At 43.6% G+C, this 15,174-nt stretch overlaps 1 protein-coding gene across 1 annotated transcript in view; it reads right to left on the bottom strand.

Annotated features, from left to right (window-relative positions):
* Positions 1-15,174, bottom strand: part of mnat1 (MNAT1 component of CDK activating kinase) — a 49,003-nt gene that overhangs the window by 13,437 nt on the left and 20,392 nt on the right. Inside the window, exon 7 of the mRNA XM_033643489.2 lies at positions 4,961-5,082. Coding sequence (XP_033499380.1) covers positions 4,961-5,082 — 122 coding nt within the window. The remainder of the gene's footprint in view (positions 1-4,960; positions 5,083-15,174) is intronic.

Here is a 15,174-nt window from a genome sequence, read left to right as displayed (position 1 = left end):
TGCCAGGAACTGAGGGCTGTGATGGCACCACTGACTGTTCTGGATATCTCCCTCCCACCAAAGCACTTAACATGCAGTATAAGCCGACACACAAACAAACAAACAAACAGATACACACACCGTTCACATAAACACGCAGACGCCAGGGGATGCTTGGAAAGCTGAAGAACACAGGCAGGAGGAGAGCATCACTCAGAGACCCATTAACCCTTGGCTCCAAACCAGAGCAGTGAGCAGGCGTCCTTTAAGTACACGTTAAACATAGATAGTCTATGCGTGTGTGCACTAGTGATTTATATACTTTTGTGTCTGCATGTACATATGTATAAAAAGACCGAGTCACTTTCAGTGAAGACTCGGGGGCAGCTTCCAGGAGATGAAAACGATTGGTTATCCTCTGTGTTTATGAGTGAAGGTCACAGAAAAGTACCCGTCGCCATTTAACCCCTCAGCTAGTCGCAAGTTGTCTGTTTTGGTGAGAGAAAGTGCTCTGAGGACTACTTCCTCGTGCGGAGAAGTGTATCCCCAGGAGACCAGCTCCAGACTAAACACTCTGCTCATTCAGCTGCTCCCCTTCACCCCACCGACAAGAGACGGATGCTTGACAAGCGCTCCCAACAGAAAACCTCACTTTTTCCACCAATTATAGAAAGCAATGCAGAGTAGGGGGGGAGGAGGCAAAACTTCATAATATTATACACACTGGCATTTGGCGAAGCACATTGAGCAACCTCTGTCAGAAAGAGATGGGCTAATTTCAGGGCGACCTGTGCCAACACAAACAACTGTTCTGGCTAGCTTTCATTGTCAGCACTTGAGGTTTGAGGCGAATTTTTCAACGCTCTGCAGCCAATTTCTCTTTCCCCTATTTTTCCCCCCATATGATTTGTCCTTGTCCAAGATCCCAGTTAGTCTTTCATCGCCTACGCAGTCAGAGCTTAAAAGTGTTCTTGTAGAGAACAAACTCAGACCCAGATGCTCATCTACACACGCAAACAAAAATAGAAGTTAAAATTTTCAGTTCGAGCGTGTGTGTGCAGAAACTGGCTTATTTTAACTATAATGTAGGCTTGACTTCATTGGTGCTGCGCATTTTAATGCATCCGAGTGCCTCCATTCGGGTTATGTCCATCAGCAGGCGCAGGGTCGGCAAGAGGAGGCGGGAGTTAAAACAGCTACCGCTTCAGTCTCTGGCTGCTGTGTGCTGGGATTCATATCACAGCCATGTCAACATAAACATCATATGTTTCTGTTTGTGTCTCCAAAGCAGTATTTACTTCTACTTTGATTTTGTTTATTAGAGACTTTTACTGTTCAACATAAAAGCAAGGAGCCATGGCAGGACATTTGGAGTACAGACTGTAATGTTACATTCATAGTCGTCTCATAATTCTCACGGCTCACGCATGGCTCTGGGTATGTGCCAGTCAACGAGATGGACAGCACTATACTGCCATTATAGAAGCCTCACACAGGAGGGGTCCAATCCTCTGTGGCAAATCACACGCACCTATGCACATCAGGGGAGGAGCGTTTGGATATGTATGTGTGTGTGAAGGGGGGGTAGATGTAGAGATGGAAGCTGAATGGGCACTTTTGGAGGCCCCTGTTGCCTGAACATGCAGCCTTTACTCTGCTCCAGTATTGAGGCAGCTGTCTTTAATATAAGAGCTCAGCTCAGCCCATATTTATTCAGGTACAGCTGACAGAGAGGGAGAGACAGTGAAAGAGGCGTGGCCCTTCTTTTTCCTGGCAGCCATGCAGCACTCCTGCGGTTTTTTGGGGGCAAAGGGACAAGGCAAAAAAGACAGACACTGAGACAGAGGGAGAAAGAGAGCGGTGTAGAAGAAAACAGAGTTGAAATAAAAAAGCATGGCTCCACTAAGTCCTGTGTTGACTGGACGTCCTGCGCAAGAGACCGGCCCCAGAGGCCCCGGGGCCACCAGGGAGGGGGTGTGAGCTCAACTCTCTGGTCTCACTTGATGGCTGCGTCCAAGACAAATCACCAGTGGTGCTGCTGTCACCATGGGCCTTGACCAAGACAAACAGCGGTGTTTTAAAATAAGTACCTGCCCCCTCACAACCCCTTCCACCTCATCCACACTCAGGCACATCCATATCTCCTCACACATTCAAGCATATTCCCTTCACAGGTCATAGGACTGGAGCTGGAGTCCAACGCTCGACACAGGGGACTCACTTTTCACCCTCTCAACGCTGTCTGCGTTCTCTCTCCTCTGCACACACACTTGTGAAGTTCTACCACATCACACACAACCTCCATTGTGGCCAAAATGCTGGGACTGCAATAACAGGGGTGAGTGTGAGTGTGTATGACACAAAATGCGTAGCTGCTTTAAGGGACACTGCCTGTATGCATGTGTATGTGTAAGCTTCATCATCTATGTATATCTGAGCCTGCATGCACAAAACCTCAAACTTAGCTGAATCACAAACTGCCAACTGCGCAGAAGTGTCAGCACTATTCCTTGCTTTTACTTAACAGCACATTGCATCTTGGGAGTTGTGGTTTGTCTAAATGGGCCTGTCTGTGTCGCTGCCTGCGGCCTGCACCAGTGGGACTGGTGTTCCTCACTGAACTGAACCTCATTTATCTCTGTGGCAGAGCCCTTCCTCTCCAGCATCGGTCCTCCTGGACCCCTGAACTGCTGACACCGGGCCCCCTCCTCCTCCTCCTCCTCCTCTTCCTCTCTCCTCTGAGCTCCAGCATGCGGCAAAAATTGTGAGATGTGTTTCATCTGCATATTGATCAGCCTGGCCAAAAGAAGTAGGACCTCAGCACTTCACTGAATACATAATGTAAATAAGTACCAGTTATTCTGCTTAAACTCTCCTGCAATCCTTTAAGGAAAACCTTTCACCTTAAGTCGGTGATTTTCCAGGTAATTAGGTAAATGTGATTGTGCAAACAAAAGTCAATAGCAACTTTTATCTAAAGAATAAAGAAGAATAAACTAGAAAACCCTCATCCTCAACATGCTGACATTACGTACAAATTCGCACATCTCAGCCAAATGAAAGTTATTGTCTGGGTGAAGCGGCGTTGAAAGTCAATGAGCTCGCCCAAAAAGAATATGACCCCGTTTTGCTCCTGTCACCCAATAAAAGCAGGCCACTCTCAGTGTGTGGGCAGGCTTTAGTGCCAGCCAGTTGCAGTGCAGATGGCTGGGTGCTGGGCTGTCTGATGGATAGCTTACATTCGGCGAGGACTGGACCAATGGCGTCGTGGATTGATTGGCCCAAAGGGGCCGTCGGGGAAAGCACTTCCTGTGTGTGTTAATGGACGCTCCTACAGAGGCACTGTGGCGGCTTGTGGCAGGGCGATGGTTGTTACTCCCTCTCTCTCTCTCCCAGCTCTCCTCCTCCTCATTTGCTTTCACTCTCCCAGTTAATCAGGAGAGAGTCAAGTCAGACAAGCCAGGCTTTCCAAGCAGATCGACTCTCTTACAGCTCTACACCAAAACCTTACAATAAACCACTGTAGCTATGTGGAGATTTAAAAAACACCATGATTTAACTTTAATCACAAACATCTTATTTTACCTGTCTCATAGTTTCCTATAATTTCCTAGAAAGTACATTGATAGGGATGTCCCTGGAAAGAACTTTTTAAATTGGTATCAATTACAAGCAAAGTTGAGTTGGTTTATTTTTTAATAATGAATCATAATTAACTGCTATTATAAGTCAGTGCAAGGTAGGTCAGCTTTTTCTCAACTTTTACTTTGGCTTAAATGGAGCAGTTCTTTTAAAGAGATTTCACTGGAAAATCAAAAGCTGCTTCAAAGTTGGACACAACTAACTGATCTCAACGGTCTCAGAACTTTGTCCTATTCTCTACTTGCACAATGTGTGACATATATCCATTTTGCGAACTTCACATCAGCTCTATAGTAACGTTACCTTTGCCTCTGACCTTAGTGTTCAAAGTGCTTTTTCACAGTACATATTGTTAATACTATGTACTGTTCATTTTTGTATATTGTGTTATGATAATTTTAATAATGAGGTGCTAAAATGAAAAAAAGAACCGTCAAGTGTATGAGGGCAGTCAGCTCTATGGAGCTTTGCTGCTCGCTTTCGCAAAGCGGTGTACTTTAATATTTTTGGCAGCTCTTCAAAGCACCGAATGCCAAAGAGAGCCATAGCAGCCGAACATTAGCTAAGCTTTGAAAGTCAGGCTAATATTGGTGCTACACTGAGTGACTTGCTAATGCCGCTAATGGTTATCTAAGACAGTGAGGTGATCTTTACTAACATTAATACTACTAAATATATGTGCGAAGCTAACTGTGAAAAATTGAGTAACATTAACTTGGGCAGCACGGTGGTGCAGTGGTTGGTGTTGTTGCCTCACAGCAATAGGGTTACTGTTACTGTTACAGAGGCATGTTCTCCCCGTGTCAGCGTGGGTGTTCTCCAGGTGTTCCGGCTTCCTCCCACAGTCCAACGACATGCAGGTTAATTGGTGACTCTTAACTGACCGTAGGTGTGAATGTGAGTGTGAATGGTTGTCTGTCTCTATGTGTCAGCCCTGTGATAGTCTGGTGACCTGTCCAGGGTGTACCCCGCCTCTCGCCCAATGACAGCTGGGATAGGCTACAACCCCCCACGACCCCTAACAGGATAAGTGGTTATAGAAATTAATTAATTAATTGACTTAAGGATGATGAAAAAGCAATTTGATCACTAAGGTCAGTTTGTAAAATGGATTTATGTCACACTGTACTGTGCAAGTAAAGACTCACCTACTTTTCACCAAATCATGTGATTCTTTCCAGGAAATTTTCCAAATTTTTTATTCTTCCTTCATTCAACTTGATATCTGTGCTCATCTAAAGGTGAAATTAAAAGTCACAGTTAATGTGCAGCTTGATTAATCTAAAACACCCCCATCCCTGGCTGCAGCAGATGTGTGAGTGTGTAAATAAGTGTGTACCCAAGTCTGCCCAGCTGCTCCAGTTCAGGCACTGGGGGTCCGTAGATTTCAACTTGAAGAGGCTTGTAGTGGTACAAAACTTCCTCTATCCTGGGCGCAGGCTGAAGAGACACCGTCTGACGCTGAAAAAAAACCAAAAAAAAAACCAATGGTGAGACATCATTCAACACAGGACAATAATCTTCATTGTCTCAGTGTAGTATTCACTGTAACACTGGAAACTGCAGCCATGGCACAATCAGGATGACACAAACAGGAAAAAAAAATAATTTCGAAAAGGCTTACTGTCAATCAAACTGCAGCATTAACAACCTCCAGTTCTGGACGGACTGGTTTGGCAAAAAGAGTTTTGTCTAACAACATTTTCACTCTCCCCAGGCTCTGCTGGTTTGGTGGAGAAACCTTACTGAAACAATGACTGAGCATGTTCTTAGTGGTCAACACAGCGTTGGCAACTCAACAACTATTCCTCATGTGAACCTCATCAAGAAGGAACAAACATAATGCAGGGGAACTGTGGTGGATTTGATGAGGAAATGTAATTCCTGATAACAGAGAGTGTACTTTGGATCAAACTTGACTTTTTCCATGAAATCACCAAAAGACAAATCAACAGACAAAGTATAAATGTAGAAGAGGAAGTTAATGTTTAATCAAATTAAGTTTGGAAGGCTAGTGTAAGTGCGTAGAAGTGCTTTGTTCTCTGTGTTGAGCTGTGATTGTTTGCTTTTTTTTTGCACTGTTGTTCTATGAATTCATGTAAAACAATGTAGATCCAGCCTGGGTGAAACTGAATGTCACTGAAATAAGGCAAATTCTCAGGATTGTTTAACTTACAGAAGTTTTATAAAATGCTACACTGCTGGGTCTCCTATAGTGTTAATTTTGTCAGCTATCTTTTTAATTTATTCTTAAACCCTTTTTGGACTGGACTAGTATGTGTAATAATTGCAGAGGTTGTCTGTGATCTTAATTCTGTGTGTAATTTGTTAAGTTAAAATTCAAAATTACCTACCATATTTCACCAAACACAGAGGTGATGTTATAGCATTAGTACCACGTATTTTTTCTCTGTGCCTCTTTTCTGTTCAAGAATTATAGAAGCTGCATGGCAATTCTAAATGACAAGTCTGACAGCATTTCGGGCGCAAATTCAGGAGGCTCATCTTGCTACACAACATGGAGACTGATTGGCAGAAAGAACAAGCTCAAATCCATCAGAAGAGCGAACCCTCGAAAGATGATGAGATGGATAATATTTGTGGCAGAATCAGTTATGGTTGTTTAACCCACATTTAAAAGAAAAAAGGAGGTTAACACTGTATGTCACTGCTAGTGATGCTGTTTAAGTGTTTGTGCTTCGTGTAAAGTGGAATTACGAATGACTGCGCTCATCATATCTGCAGAATAATGTCAGTAAATCTGAGTAAAATACAGACTTCTCTTAGCCTGTGCAAATGCGCTGGATGAAACACAGACATGGGGGTCATTTCTAAATCACATTAGGTCCCCTGGTAATACTAGTCCTGTGTAAATACTCCTTGTTGTTTTTTTTCATTAGTCACGTTCATCCTGTTTTCTTTTGTTGTCAAGTTTTAATTGACTAAAAGTCTGTTTTTTAGTCTTGTCTTAAGTACTATTCGGACGGGATTGGTTTTACATAGGGATGTGGACTAATGTCAGTTTACCACAGGATGTCTGTAATATAAATGTCTGATTCGCACGGGACAAGAAATCTCCCTAATTCTACCAGAGATGGGAGTGGTAACTCTGTTTGCGCCCTGGCGTCACCTCCCTGTCGGCATGTGCGTGCTACGTGTTGGTGGAGCAGGGCATAAGGCATCAGCTGAAGGATAATAATAATAATAATAATGATTAGCCCAATATGAAATATTGCCCATGATCAGGATTGTGTGTACACAACAATTAGCAATATGGATTTATATTAGGCCTACCTAACACAACCAAAAGTCTCGTGGCTCTGAAAAGTGCTTTCTTCTCGACCTTTTTAATTGGTCTCTACGTAGGGCTATGCGATCATTAGAAGAATGTCCACTATCACGACTGCCGTCAACACCGAATGCTTCTTCAAGCACCTCCATCGTCGGAAAAACGCGGAAAACTAGTTGTAAAACACTGAAAAATGGTTGTAAACAGGACATTTACATACATTTTTACTGAGGATTGCGTTCACACAGGATTAATGTTACCCGAGGTATTTTCTCCAGACCGTTTTACAGAAGGTAAAAGTCGCCGTAATTTTTACTGACATTATCCGTAATGATTACAGACATGGCGCGTTTGGATGGGACTAAAATCCCTGTTAATAATTACTTTAACCCATGTCTCCACGTTAAACTAATCCCGTCCGAATCAGGCTTTAGTCAAAGAAAACCTTAATTGTTCTAGTATAGTTTTAGTCAATGAAAACTGTTGAACTTTATAGTCTTTTTTTAGTCATTGGACCATATTGGACATTTCAGTCAATCTAGTCTAGCCTATGACCTTATCACTTACTCCCAAGTCCTGTTGTTATCTTTGTTATCTTCAACTTTTTAGGAAGTAAGTTACTCCGAGTCCTCCTGACTGGGCTTATTGTGTGCTGCCAGTGTAGTCCTGATATGACACACACAGCACAGAAAACAGAATGGCTTCATTTAACAAAAAAAAAAAGAGTCCATAGTATAGTTAAGTTTCTTTAACTGCATTTTAGTCTCATCTTTTTATCCTCAACAATAGTGCATGTTGACATTGTCACAGTTAGTGTGTAATGAGGTTGGTATAATCTCGTCTTAATCATGGAAGTGAAAGGTTGTTGATGGTTGAAGGTTGCTTTCGTAAACAAAATGAACACTGGCCTCATACAGTCATAAGACCTGCAGTATCATGTACAGAAAACTGTAGTCTGGTTTATAAAAAACCCTTCGATCCTTAAGTACTCAAAGTGGTGATTTCAGCCGCGCTATTCCAGTTCCTAATGCTCTGGACCATGGCGATGGAGTGAGAAACATGATACTTCTTAAGGACACTGTAGAATTGTTCGATTTGGGGCTCTGCCATCAAAGGGGAATTTCCACACAGCATCAGACCACTTTGTTTTCTCCGGCATTAAAGTAATGAGACTCAAAAGAAAAAGTCGGACTCATGAAACAAACCTGGAATTAAACAGATGATGTCTAAACAAACACTGCCTTTTTGAGAGAGAAGCAAAGGAGCTCGGAGACAAAGGAAAGATAAAAAAAAAGATAAGAGAGAAAGCAAAGAGAAGAGTAGTGGGGAAGTATAAACAACAGAACACAGAGGGGAGCTGATGAAAACCAAACTAAACGAGTAACATGTGCCCCGCGGCTTCAGACAGCCTGCCCTCACACATGCTTTGGCCCGTAAGAGCGCACACACGGGGAAATAAAGCAACCAAAGCTGAGCTGGAAGTTACAAAAGCACCGAGTGATGAGCACTGAGACAGCAGTGGATGCAGAGTCTCTGAGCCAAACACAACATGATGGTAATCGTTCTAACCAGGACAGCCTGTAGGATAGTCAGACGAAGAAAATTTATACTGTACTCTTATAATTTTATAAATCATCAATATTTACTGTTAAAGCACTTACTGACATGTTTGTTTTTTTTTTCGAAATATGTGCATTCGTTTTCCTCGTTATTGGTCTCCAAACAGTTCATGGCTCTGTCCAGCAGCTGTATCTCAGCCTCTGCTGGGAAGAGCCAAGACGTTTAGGGGCCAACAACAACGAAAACGAACACGCATATTTAGATAAAAAATGTCAGTAAGCATAACGCAATGTATGTTTTTTTAATCTGGAGAAAGAATTTTTCAGTCGAAGATGAAACAACAAAGGCATTATGGATTATAGCGTGATTTGCAGTGTTCGCCCCATTGACTCCAACAGAACTGACACCAAAGTATAGCTCCTCGAGTGCTGCCACTGTCGTCATGACCATTCATTCTGTCCCATCTTCCCCTGTAGGGTCGGACAATGTGACAGTATGTACCGTTACTACATGGCTTTGTCGAATAGTCATTTCTGATTGGCCAATTACAGTTGTTTCTGATCAGCAGACCACTGGTATGAATAACAGACCATTGGTATGGACGCAGTTCTGATCACAGACGCTTTAAAAAAGCATTAAAATAATTTTTAAAACATAAACATCATTGTAAAAAGTGGGATAACGTACAGCGAGTAGGTTGTTATTGTGAAATGAACCCCTTCAGAGAGATCCAAAGTCCTGTATCATCCCATACTTAGAAGATATACTAAATGGTGTTTACTGTCAGAGATCAATTAATCACACCGTTTGTACAGAATTACCTACTATCTAATATCTCTGGCTATATTAAATCATTGTGGGCAACACTGCAAATCAATGAGCAGGACTTCTTTACGGCAGTATTGGGTTTTTGTAGAATTTTAACATCAGTGTACCGAAGTACGTCCACTGTATCAGCTTAACAAAAGACACTACTGTGAACGCATTTTATACAGTCACTCTGTTGATTTTTTTCAGAAAATGTAGTATATTACGATATATCAATGTCACAATATAAAATGTCCAGAATGACGTTCAACTGTCTTTACAGAGCGAGCCTGAACCTGTCGCATTCAGCTGTGGTTTATACATGGCAGGTGGAGGGGTAGCAAGGGATAGCGACAGCGGCATGATATAGGCAAGTGAAAATGTTACTGTGATATTTCTGCTTTTGTATCTGTTACTTATTCAGTCTCTCTTTCAAACTCAGCGCCGACTAACTTCGAACAATGTTCAAGTGCTGCTTGGACAAAAATGGATACTTATAGCGTGTGTCATTGCATCATCCACCTGGTTGTCATATTTCCATCATTGCAAAGACAAAAGCTAGATGTTAGAAGGTGTTATTGGATTATTAGGCCAATGAGAAAGGGGCTTTACTGTGTCCAAAATAATAAGAAAAACAAAACACCCAATCAACTATTTGACTGAGGAACAGATGGGTATTTCTGCCTGTTGCCCTGTTTTTTAACACTATTGAAATTGTTGGATTTTTTTCCTTAAAAACACAAATGCTGGTTGACACACACTTCTCTGTGGTTTTCATTCAACCTTTAACCCCAAGGTGCCAGTGATCCCCTATCCTGTCCCATCCATTCATCCAACACAGTGGAGCCCCACCACAGGCTAATGAAACCCAGACCACCAGACCCGAGCCCAGTCACTCTCCCTCACTTATGCACTCCTTCAGTCTCTCCATCCATCTTCTTCCAGACTTTCAGCACTGTTTAACCCTCCTACTGCGCCAATCAAAGAGACGCAGTGGGAAGAAGGGGTGGAGGGAGAAGCAGAAGAAGAAAAGTTCACAATGTTGGAGCGGCAGAAAGAGAGAGGCAAATTGGGAGCTGCAGATAGCTAAAGGGCAGTAAATCAGATTTTTGAGCGACAGACAGAACACAGCCAACCCCCAGTCCGGAGAAATTTCTGTTGCATTCCTCTGCAAAGGCACCTTGAAAACTGGCAGAGACACATCATCACGAACAAACACAGCATAAGTCATGCATACACAAGAACAGGCCTTGCTCCGCTGAATATATTCACACACACAAAAAAAATGTAATTTAATGATCTGTAGTGCTTCCAAGCTGCTTTGACGCAACACTGCTCATCTATCATCATCCCAGACCTGCTCTGTCCTCCACTCCACCTAATAATACTGCTGAAACTTTCAATCATGAACTCATCATGTCCTATTAAAAGCTTGTGTGAATTACGTCGTATGAATGTTGTTTTCCGAATGCTCTGGTGAAAGAAAGCAACAGGAGGGGAGAGAGAGGGGACCCCAGCCAGGCCCAGCAGAGCAGAAATGGCTGAGGGACTAGGGGCCACTGGAACAACACCACTGCAAGAGCCAACACAAACATCTGCTTTTTACATCACGGAGGCCCATCTTACTACCTACACAACATTATGTGTGCCCGCCTGATGCTTTCAAGTTTGTGTATAACTTGGTACTTAAGACTCTTATAATACCCCTGTGACACTAAAATGAAACTCTGGGGGTCGTCAATCTTAATAAAACCGCAGGGGAGGATGATTTAAGGAAATCACCATCGCGCCAGAGGGATTAGTCCTACTTCTCCTCGTGTTGTGACCCTCTTACATCTAACCTCCAGATAGAGTTATAGTGATCAAGCAATACCAGCTTCAATTTCTAGGAGAGGAGTCGTTTTAAAAGGTCAAGCAAAGCCGTCACTGGTGCCTCTCCTCCTGCTGGTGGAAGAGACAGGTGTGCTGGCTTGGAGAACTGTTAAGCACTCTGTGCCTCTGTGGGGGGGGGGTTGAGTTCAGCTCGTGATGCGCTGTCACGTTACCCTTTCTTAACGCTGCTGTCCATCTTAGCAGTGCCATCTGGGAAAGCAACAGGGTTAACCCATCTGACAGAGAGACAGAACGGACATTCATGTGACTTTTACTGGACAGGGGTCTCATAAAAGTCACTTTACTTTTAAGGTTTGAGAGGTCTGCCCCACGAGGCACAGCACCAAAGTCGTCACTAAAAACAAGAGATTGATGGGGTCATGGTGCTAATGGGTTGGAAAAGACAGATTCTTCAAACTCACTTCTATAGAAGTTTTTTATGCAACTTTGCTTGTTTTATCACCAGCCAATGATCCGTGTTCTGAAGTATGACGTCTAGTATCACCTTGATGCTTTCACCTACGGGTGGGTGATATGATCAAAATCTTCAATTGTGGTACATATCATGGTAACAATATATATCACAATACAGTAATTATTCCGTAACTTCATTAAGAAATGGCTTGAAATAACCGTACTTCATCATATTTCATTCTTTTCTTCTTTCATGTTCAACTTCCACACAAACAAATAACAACTGCCTCACGAGACGAAGCTTGAGTTACAAGCAAGACTTAAAAAACAGTAAAACGTAAGTTTAATGGAAGCTTTAAGGTTTCTGTGAACAATAATGTCAAGTGTTAAGTTTCTGAATTTACAACTTGATGCTCTTCCTCCATGTCTACTCAAATCAGGTAAACTTGCAAGGCAAATGGATTTGTGGGATTACTCAAGAATCATGAGATCACGCAAGGATCATGAGATCACGCGAGAATCCAGCCCTGATTTGCTACATAGCCTGCCCCAAATGGCTCCGCTATAGAAACAGTTGAGTCAAATCTCTACCGGTAAACACATTTCTACTGTCGCGTGTTATTTACCGTCATATCACCCAGCGCTACTTTTACCATTTGTACTTTTAAATGTTGTTAAAGACACAAAGTGCTACTCGGTGAAGAAGGAGGTTTTAATCCAATGTCCACAATGCCAAACTTGGTCAAAAGCTCCCTGGACAACAGCTCAACTCATGGGTCACCACTAAGAATTCCACTAGAAACACGTGCCCCCTGCCCACACACAAACACACACACTGCACAATCATCAGCACTCTCCAGGCTCCCCATCTATCCTCTGACTTTGCAGCTCAGCAGGACACATCAAGGTCGCTTGGAGACTGACCTCTCTATCAGCACCTCCCCGCCACATCCACACATATACACACACAACCACATACTGTTGTGTGGTTCCTGAGGGTCTGAGGGGCCACAGCTGGCTCCAGCAGCGTTCCAGAGACAGTGAGACCCTCGTCACTAATGCACAAAGTGGTAATGAGAACAATGGAAAGGGAAACAGTGATCAGCATAGTATAGGGGATAAAATTAATAAGCCTTGTTAGGGGCCAGCGTAGTGCCATCCCATCCTCCGCCCTCACTTCCACCTTCTGCCCTGGCACTACCAGTGCTTCTGTATGGATAAAGAGCTTTGGGCTGCCCACTGGCCCACTGAGCAGCAAGTAGCAAGTGTAAAAGCTGCTGCCCACACAGTGCCTCCCCTCGCCTTACAAGTTTAAATATAACTGCCTGTCCAGTGGCAGCTGCCCCAGCGCAAAGCCCCTAAAGCTGACAACTCCTTTTTCCGCTGGCCTGGGCTAGTTCTGCCTGTGGGCAAGGGTTGCTGAGGCCAACCTGACAGGGCCAAGCTAGGGGCAGGGGCAGAGGTGTGAATGCCCACATGTGCTAGTGCCAATCAGGGCTGACGGTTCTCTTTACCCCCTGAGGTGACCCCCTATCCCCAACCTACATGCCAGCAATTCAATAAAAAGGGAAAGGCCACAGGGCAAGAGGTTGTGCACTCCCCCACATAAAACCTTTGCTTTGTGAATGCTTTAAAAGAAACAACAACAACAACAACAACACAAATATCTGTGTCTGGTACTTTCTGTCCCAAGAGTGTGAATAAGGAAAATGAAAATACTACTGGAGGTAGTGAAAGACTGAGTGGGGGTTGGGGGTAGTATGTAGCGACAACCTCACAGGTAAAACAGGTTAGGCCAGTCTGCCAGAGTAAAGTAAAGCAGAGCTCGGCCTGCGCTGAGGAGTACGTCTACCGAGCAGAGGTCACTGTAGAGGACAACTTAACCAAGTAAATCAGGCCTGAGCAAACAAGCTCACACCATTTGTATGTGTGTGAGTGTGTACTTTTGTTTGTGTTTTCTATGGTAGTCAAATCCCACTGCCTAAGTGTAGAATGGACTAAAGCCAGAGAGAACCCAGGGTTATTTCAGTCAGCTACACATCTATGTTTAGGGATAAACTTTCCACCCACATTGGGCTGATTGTGTGTGTGAGTTGCACTTTGTTTGTGTGTGTGCCCTGTCTGCTTTCATTAGGTGCCCATGCCGGCCTCGTCAGGTATGTCAGCTGCTCTGCCGCCTGTGAGGAGTGGATTGCGGCCCAGCAGTGCTGGAACCAAGGACCTTTCATCTAAGGTGGCGCTGAAAGCTGCCCCAAGGTGGAGAGATTCCCCATCGGTCAACCGCTTTCAGGAATGGGACACTGTAGCAGCTGAGGACAATCCCCAACCTCACACACACACTCTCAGACTGGAAAACTCAATAACTTTACTGGCACAAACAAACAAATCCAACATGCTTTAAAGACACATTCACTCATACAAAGCTTAAATTAAATGTAATTTATATGCTAATAACCCTCATCTCATGTCTGTGTTTTGCTCTGAGCAGGTGCCAAACACTCTTGTCATCATGACTCTTGTCATTGTGCTTGGCACTGACGCTGGTCTTATGTGTCAGACAACAAGCAACCTGTTTAAACAGTGAAAAGCTGCCTCCCTCCCACACAGAGAGTCTCTTTTGATATCAGCGGACGTCTTTTTTAAAAAGACACTTTATTCTTCAAAGGATGTTTACTCAGACTGGGTGAGGGGAGTGTGCGTTTATGTGTGTGCACGCACCCGCACAAGGGTATGTGTGCGTCTCGGTTCAATAGAGTGCCTACAAAGTGAGGGATTACTGAGTGATTCCAGACCATTCCTGAGGCAAGACCAGGCCCATCCCACCTCACATCACACCTGGACCGAGACTACTTTCCCTCAGGATCGGCTAACTTCCACAAGCATCCGTTCACCAACATGTTAACACACAAGTAGAATAACCAGGATTAGGGCTGGAGTCCCCTTTAGCAACCCCTGGAAAATCACCCGGGCAAAGAGTAGTGCCAGAATAGCTGAGATGTCCCCATGCATGTTCTCAGTAAACAACATGACACAACTAGATGCTATATTAGATCACTCTTTAAATAAAGACCGGGGAAGCTGAGGAGGAATTGGCATCCTCACGTTCCATGGATCTGAAGCCTCAAAGACAGGCAGATATGCCATTCCACCATTGACAGCTCACCTTGGCCCGGGGTGAAGCAGCTGGCTGAAGTGCTAGTGGGGCAGGTGGGGATGGTGGTGGGGGTGGGTGTTAAGGGCACCATGATTGGTGAACTTGCAAAAACATCACCAAAAACATCCAGATGAAAAAACAAGAGGTCATACATCAGCCCTCCGTCCATTCATCACTGTCACAGTCTGTTTCTGCTTTGTGTACATGCTTCACAAGAAAGTACTGATACTGGGGCTTCTACTAACAAATATTTTGATGGTCAATTAATCTTTCTCGATTTTTTTCCCCAAATAAATCTGTTATTTTTGTAGTGAAAACTATCCATCACAATTTCTCAGAGCCCAAAGTGAAAGTAGTTGTGTTTCCATTCAACTGTCAAGTGACTTTTAAGCTTTTAAACTTTTGCAATGTCGCAAAAAAGAAATGTGAATTAGGATCGTTTTCATTGTCTGGTTTG

This window comes from Epinephelus lanceolatus, chromosome 15, assembly GCF_041903045.1.
Source record: "Epinephelus lanceolatus isolate andai-2023 chromosome 15, ASM4190304v1, whole genome shotgun sequence".
In the NCBI taxonomy this organism is placed as follows: domain Eukaryota; kingdom Metazoa; phylum Chordata; class Actinopteri; order Perciformes; family Serranidae; genus Epinephelus; species Epinephelus lanceolatus.
This window is presented reverse-complemented; position numbering and strand designations above follow the sequence as displayed.